The 7,373-nt window shown below is 35.1% G+C and overlaps 5 protein-coding genes across 5 annotated transcripts in view; 3 read left to right on the top strand and 2 right to left on the bottom strand.

The window, feature by feature from the left end:
* The window catches only part of WICANDRAFT_90253 (IMPACT family protein), a 2,251-nt gene extending 1,845 nt beyond the window's left edge, over nt 1-406 (top strand). The window contains exon 2 of the mRNA XM_019186222.1: nt 334-406. Within this exon, the coding sequence (XP_019040203.1) occupies nt 334-356 (23 nt within the window). The 3' untranslated portion in view covers nt 357-406. The remainder of the gene's footprint in view (nt 1-333) is intronic.
* A 723-nt stretch (nt 407-1,129) lies between these two features.
* Nucleotides 1,130-3,912, top strand: WICANDRAFT_51849 (WD40 repeat domain-containing protein; the record flags this gene model as incomplete). The annotated part of the gene is made up of 2 exons (XM_019182680.1): nt 1,130-1,147; nt 1,204-3,912. 2 exons carry the CDS (start codon nt 1,130-1,132, stop codon nt 3,910-3,912), a joined length of 2,727 nt encoding a protein of 908 aa, XP_019040202.1.
* Nucleotides 3,913-4,020: 108 nt separating this feature from the next.
* On the bottom strand, nt 4,021-4,806 carry WICANDRAFT_77651 (uncharacterized protein; the record flags this gene model as incomplete). Its single annotated transcript, XM_019184591.1, has 1 exon — nt 4,021-4,806. One exon carries the CDS (start codon nt 4,804-4,806, stop codon nt 4,021-4,023), a length of 786 nt encoding a protein of 261 aa, XP_019040201.1.
* A 288-nt stretch (nt 4,807-5,094) lies between these two features.
* On the top strand, nt 5,095-6,534 carry WICANDRAFT_77650 (Ataxin-10 homo-association domain-containing protein; the record flags this gene model as incomplete). The annotated part of the gene is made up of 1 exon (XM_019184590.1): nt 5,095-6,534. The coding sequence occupies one exon, from the start codon at nt 5,095-5,097 to the stop codon at nt 6,532-6,534; it is 1,440 nt and encodes a 479-aa protein (XP_019040200.1).
* Nucleotides 6,535-6,572: 38 nt separating this feature from the next.
* Nucleotides 6,573-7,373, bottom strand: part of WICANDRAFT_28579 (threonine synthase) — a gene marked incomplete at both ends in the record, with an annotated part of 3,023 nt that continues 2,222 nt past the window's right edge. The window contains one exon of the mRNA XM_019181508.1: nt 6,573-7,159. Coding sequence (XP_019040199.1) covers nt 6,573-7,159 — 587 coding nt within the window. The remainder of the gene's footprint in view (nt 7,160-7,373) is intronic.

The raw sequence follows: 7,373 nt of genomic DNA, 5'->3' as shown, positions 1-7,373 counted from the left end.
GTGAGAAAGTCGATTCAGAAGATGAGTTGTTTGAAAAACTGGCATTGTTGAAATCTGAGAGAAAGGTTTCAAAAGCGAATCATAACATGACAGCTTGGAGAATCCAAAATAGTGATAATACGAGAGTACAGGATTGTGATGACGATGGTGAAACTGCTGCAGGTGGTCGTTTACTACACTTATTGACTATCATGGATGTTTGGAACGTGATAGTGGTTGTAAGTAGGTGGTTTGGTGGTACCCATATTGGTCCTGATAGATTCAAACATATAAACTCTACAGCTAGAGAAGCGATTGTCAAAGCTGGATTTGTTGATGAAAATGACTCCAAAAAGTCCAAAAAGAAAAAGAAATAGATTACATAGAAATAAAGAATTATGATATGCATTTGGTGATGAATCTATTGGGTTGGAGGGTGTGATTTTCTCTTTTTATTGCCCGTTTTCTTGGGGCTCTCATCATTGGCTCTCTTTTCTCGTGCACCCTTGATGCTGTCTTTCTCTTGCTTTTGTTTCTTCCAAACCGCATCTATATCATTACCATCTTCTTTTTTCTCCTTTGCTTCATCCTCCTTTTTGGCGCCAAACGTTCTTCGTCCAACAATTGGTGCTCCATTGCTTAATGTATTTATACTAGTATAACCTACCGATATGATTTTTGGTTTCGAGCTAGCTTTTCTCTTCACACTCGCAGCACTATCTGTCTTCCACTCTGAAAGATCTCTCAGTTTCGTTTCATGCTCTTCTATCTCCTTCTCTTCAGCCTTTTTCTCAGCTTGTTTCATAAACTCAAGATACTGTTAGTACATATTCCTTTCAGCAATTTAAAGTCCGCATAAAACTCACTTTCATGTTTAAAACATTGGTGGAAAATCCACCTTTTTTGCCAGACATCGTCAAGATACTGATATGATGAGTTTATCTACCTTCAACTGGCACTATTTTATTCACAATAGAGTCGTTAAATTGTATGTGTCTTCCTAATGTACATTAAATCAAATTCGCGATTTCTATAATTTTTTCAGAGAGGGTGACCCCGGTGGAATTTTTTTTTTATATGCGATGAGATCAAGTATAAACCAGATTAAATATTTACGTTACAAGCTACAAGATTAAATTATTGGAAAGGAATGAAATCTGATTTTAAGGTATGTTCTACACTACTGTATAGCACTATCGGTGGGTTCTCTAACAAAAACTATAGTTTTCTAATCTTTTGGGTACAGTTTACTCCCAAGGTAACTTGGTATTTACAGAAGATGGAACCAAATTATTGAGTCCTGTCGGTAACAGAGTCTCAGTTTTTGACCTTCTAAATAACAAATCATACACTTTACCTTATGAACACAGAAAAAACATTGCTAGAATTGCTTTGAACAAGCAAGAAACTTTACTTTTATCGGTAGATGTTGATGGAAGAGCTATCTTGGTTAATTTCAATGCTCGTACAGTTTTACATCATTTCAATTTTAAAGACAAAGTTCAAGACTTAAAATTCACACCAGACTCTCGTCATTTTGCTATTGCTTGTGGGAGATTTATTCAAGTTTGGAAAACTCCAGATTATACTGAAGATAGACAATTTGCACCATTTGTTCGCCATAGAATTTACGCTGGACATTTTGCAGATGTTACATCAATCACATGGTCAAGTGATTCTAGATTCTTTGTTTCCACATCAAAGGATTTAACTTCAAGAATATTTTCATTGGATTCTGAAGAAAGTTCTGTTGCCATGACATTTGCTGGTCATAGAGATTCAGTGATAAATGCCTTTTTTTCAGCTAATCAAGAAATCATTTACACCATAAGTAAAGATGGTGCTTTATTTCAATGGGAATATACTAAAAGACCAAGTGATGATTCAGATGATGAAGACTCGGATGAAGAAGTTGATGAATCTAAAATGAGTTGGAGAATCACCCAAAAGCATTTTTTCTTTTCTGAAGCTAATGTCAAATGTGCAGCTTTCCATCCAGAAAATAACTTGTTAGTTGTTGGTTTCACAAATGGTGAATTCCGTTTATATGAACTTCCAGCTTTCAATATGATACAACAATTAAGTATGGGTCAAAATGAAGTTAATACTGTTAACATCAATAAAACTGGGGAATGGTTAGCTTTTGGTTCAGCCAAATTGGGACAATTATTAGTCTATGAATGGCAGTCAGAATCATATATTCTAAAACAACAAGGTCATTTTGACTCCACAAATGCTTTAGCATATTCACCAGATGGTTCAAGAGTGGCCACTGCTTCAGATGATGGTAAAATCAAGATATGGGATGTCGTTTCCGGTTTTTGCTTAAATACTTTTGAAGAACATACATCTGCTGTTACTGCTGTTAGATTTGCTAAAAAAGGCCAAGTTTTATTTTCAGCATCCTTGGATGGAACTGTTAAAGCTTGGGATTTAATAAGGTACCGTAACTTCAGAACTTTTACAGCTACAGAAAGAATCAAATTCAATTCTTTAGCTGTTGATCCAAGTGGTGAAGTTGTCTGTGCAGCATCTCAAGACACTTTTGATATATATGTTTGGTCCGTTCAAACATCACAATTGGTTGATACCCTAGCTGGTCATGAAGGTCCTGTTTCTTGTTTATCCTTTGGTGTTGAAAACAGTGTGTTGGCAAGTGCAAGTTGGGATAAAACTGTTAGAGTTTGGAGTCTCTTTGGACGTACACAACAAGTTGAACCTTTTGAAATATACTCAGATGTGTTGGCTATTGCAATGAGACCTGATTCTAAAGAAATTGCAGTGAGTACTTTAAGTGGTCAAATTCAGTTTTGGGATGTTGAAAATGCAAAACAAACTGGTAATATCGATGGCCGTAAAGATATAATAAGTGGAAGATACTTGGAGGATAGATTTACAGCTGCTAATTCATCAAGAGCTAAGGCATTCACAACCATAGATTATAGTTTCGATGGTTTAACTTTGGCAGCTGCAGGTAATAATAACTCCATTTGCCTCTATGATATTCCTAATGAAGTTTTGTTAAGAAGATTCACTGTTTCTTTGAATATGGAACTGAATGGTACACAACAATTTTTGAATAGTTCTAGATTAACAGATGCTGGATCTTTAGATTTGCTAGACAGAGATGGTGAAAATTCCGATTTAGAAGACCGTTTAGATAATTCATTACCGGGCTCAAGACGTGGTGATCCATCATTAAGAAAAACAAGACCAGAAATCAGAGTCGCTTCTATTCAATTTTCACCAACTGCTGCCTCGTTTGCTGCTGCTTCTACTGAAGGTATTTTGATCTTTTCGATTGATGATCGTGTTATTTTTGATCCATTTGATCTAGATATGGATGTTACTCCAGAATCAACACTCGAAATGCTAAAAGAAAAAGATTACTTGAGTGCATTAGTGATGTCATTCAGATTAAATGAAAGATATTTGATACACCAAGTTTATGAAAGTATACCGGTTGTTGATATAAAATTAGTTGCAAATAATATTCCTGTCGTTTATGTTGAGAGGTTATTGAACTTTATTTCATCAATTGCAATGACTTCACCACATATTGAGTTCAATTTGATATGGATCAAAGCCATAATATCTGCACATGGTAAATATATTAACACTCATAAGCATGAATTTGCTTCTGCTTTGAGAGGTGCCCAAAGATTCATCGCTAGAATTGCTAAACATATAGTGAGAACTTCAAAGGATAATGAATATTCATACTTGTTCCTTTCCACAACGGTTACATCTGAAGTTGATGAAGAAGTTGATGAAGATAACATCATCGTTGATGCCTCTGGTGATGAGAATAGTGAGAGTGATATTGACCAAGATGAAGAAGATGACGAAGATGGTGGTTGGTTTGACAGTGAAAAGACTCAAAAATACAACAACGAGTCTGACGATGACTCTGACGATGAAGAGTTGGACTAAAGTCGATACAACAGAGGTAATTTGCATAAATAAATAGATATAAAACATGTTCATTAATTTCAAAACTATTTACAAATAGAGCTCATGACTCGTATAAGAACAACTCTTTTACTCAGAATCTGCTTTCACATCTGACTCATGTTTGGCTGGCGGTTCGTCCTCACTCTCCAAAAGTTCTCTAGCATCCTTTAGAAGATATTTCCGTGCACCATTATTAGTGAAGGGAACACCTTTCATTCTCCTTCTAACGCATCTTGAGTCTGGTATATCAGTAAAGTCTTGCGGATTTCTGTCCTTGTTAGGTGAACTGCTGATAAATCTTGTAACTTCTTTTGGATAAAGCTTCATGAACTTCTCGGTGGCTTTAACAAGAGGAGCATTAATACCTGCAGCCTTATCCATAGCCATATGAACCAAAAACGTATCTTTTCTCTGGCTTGGGCTTTTATACTTCTCAGTTGCAAATAGTCTCTGCATTTTGAAGTCCAATATTTTCATGAACAACCCCAACTCTGGAGTGTAATCGAGAAAACTCTGTACTAAACAATAATCATAGATTCTTCTTGAAAACTCATAAAATCTAGAATTGAGGTCATACAGATCATCGCCTATCTGGACATATTGAAACAAGTCTTGGGTTAAAATGAAGCTCATTTCACCCATATCAATCTTTGCAATGATTTGAGTATTTCTCTTTATTGATTGATCTTCTGTTATGCTTTTGAACACTTCTAAAAGTTCTTGGTGATCATTAAACTCTCTCCCGTGTCTATGTTTTTTGTCTAGCAATCTTTTTAACTTAAGATACTCCTTTCTCTTTTCTGGAACTTCACCAAACTCTAAGAACAGTTCTTTATTGACTTTCAAAATAAATTCTCTTTGTCGAGGAGACATGATATGAGCCTGGTAAAGCAGACACCGGCTCTCAGAAAACTTCAACGCTGGTGAGGTGCTCATACACCGTATGGATATCCTTGATCTGAGCATTTTGATTTCTCTAGATCCGATTAGAAGAAAGTATCAGAAAGCAGCAAAATGTTGTAGAAAGGTTCAGTACAGTAAAGATTTTTCTCTACGTTAAAATCGATGCGACAAGGGCACTCAACCATTTGAAAATTTCAAAGCAAAACAATGTAACCAAGAATCGAATAATCCAGGCAAAATATCAATAAAGAAAGCGTTATGGTGGATATTGGAAGCTCATTGATAGTTCTGGAGAAGGTGCTTGAAGCTGTGGGCTCTGAAAGTCGCTCTGAAGAGCCATTGCTCGATGTAATGAGTCAGCTGACTGTTATCGTCAAGAGTTCAATAACTGATCTAGAGTTGAGACATGAAATGGCACATTCACATCATATTTGGAGAATGATCAAAGTGGATCTGGAGCAAGAGCCCGAAGAAGTGAATTTGGAACTTAAATTTAGGTTGATCAGAGGTGTTGTCTTGCTGGCTAGGAATCTATTATCAGTGGCTAGAGACATTGCACTAGAGATTGGAATACGACAGGCTATTTTCAAGTTTGGGTTAAATTTACAGAGAATCCAAGAGAACGAAGGCATATACAATAACTGTTTGGTTTCTGCTTTCCAATGTTTATCCAATCTCACTGTTAACATGAAGGATCACGAACCTGAGGTGCTGTACGAACTAGTTGCAGTTTTCAAGTCAATCAAAACTTGGAACGAGGATACTCAATTACCTGTGTTTTCATACTTCAAAAACATTATGGATTCTCCGGATTTCTTACACTTTGCTTTGTCAAAAGGTGAAGGTAAGCCAATTCTAAAAGAATTATTGATTCAATTTGAGAAACTTGACTTGGAAGGGGAGCTTTCGAGCATTGGAATACTAATTGTTAGTATTTTCACTAAATTGATTGTTCATGAATCATTTTTGAAGTTCATCACCGTATATAATGATCCTGACTATACTATTAGATATTTGAAAGTTGCTCAAACAATCATCACTAGTAAAGAATCATGGGAGGTGTTTGAATTGACAGTTATCTTATCGTGGGTTTATGAACTTTTCCAAAAGACAGTTCCACAGATCCAGTCGTATTTTGAAACAAACTCACAAGATGAACCATTATTTATTTATCAAAAAGCTTCAAGCAGCTTGGATATTCTTGCTACACTCTCGAAATATGATCATTCAAGAAAGTTTTTACTATCTTATGAAGGTGTTCAAAACTTGGTTGGTTTATTAGGTATAATACAAAAGAATGTGAAACCAAAAAAGCTTAAAGACGATCAAAAATTAGAGGCAAAGAAAGATTTAAAGATCGAGTACAAGAATTTTCCACATATAAAGTCATTCATCATTGAAATTTTATCATCTTTAGTATATCAAAACTTTGACGTACAAGAGTTAATGAGAGAACTTCACGGATTGGAACTTGTCTTATCAAATTGTATTATTGATGATAATGAACCGTTCATCAAAGAAAGGAGCATTGTTTGTTTAAGGTTTTTGCTTTTGAATAATGAAAAAAACCAAGAATTTGTTTCAAAATTAGAAGCCAAACAAGCTGTTCAAGATGATACATTAGATGAAGCAGGATTTGAGGTTGAAATAGTTGATGGGAAAGTCAAACTGAAACAAAAACCAAACTACAAACCTTGAAAGTCATTATTACTGCATATTAATTAATTTTTTGAAGCCTATTTACCTTCTTTTTGTAATTCTTCAATGATGGCTGATTTGACTAATTCAACATCAGCTTTTTCAATCAATTTAATCTTTAATTCTTTAGAAGACAATTGTCTCAATTCTTCTGGTAAAACTTCTTTGTCAAATGAATAACCTTCAATTGAAGATAGAGCTTGGTTAACAGCATCTGCAAATTTAGCTGGATGAGCAGTAGATAAAGAGATATAGTTGACACCGGCAACGTTATCAGCTTTATCTTGAGCAATATGTCTGTAAGAAGCAGTAACACCAACTGCTGAATGTGGGTCCAACACATATTTAGTTGTGTTAGAAGTGTAAAGATCTTTAATAGCTTTGATAGTTTCTTGGTTATCAACTCTTTCACTGTCGAAATCTTTTCTAGCAGCTGCGATAACTTCTTGTGGAACAGTGAATGAACCAGTTTGTTTCAATTCAGCAAACCAGTTATTTATGGTTTCACCAGCTTTTTCATCTGATTTGGTGACATTGTTTCTAACCAAGTACCATAGTAAACGTTCAAAATTACTTGAAATTAAAATATCCATAGCTGGTGAAAGAGTTGCTTTAACGTCACCACCTTTTTCATATTTAGAACTTTTGAGGAATCTATCCAAGATATCATTTTCATTTGTAGCAATGATTAATCTATCAGCTGGTAGACCCATTTCTTTGGCATAGTAACCAGCCAAGATATCACCAAAGTTACCACTTGGAACAACAAAGCGGATTTTTTTATCTGAACCGACCTTCTTAGCTAATTGGAAGTATGAATAAAAGTAATAAGTTTGTTG

The sequence above is a fragment of the Wickerhamomyces anomalus genome (genome assembly GCF_001661255.1).
Source record: "Wickerhamomyces anomalus NRRL Y-366-8 unplaced genomic scaffold WICANscaffold_2, whole genome shotgun sequence".
NCBI lineage: Eukaryota > Fungi > Ascomycota > Saccharomycetes > Phaffomycetales > Wickerhamomycetaceae > Hansenula > Hansenula anomala.
The sequence above is the reverse complement of the archived record's forward strand: the minus strand, read 5'-3'. Positions and strand labels throughout refer to the sequence as shown.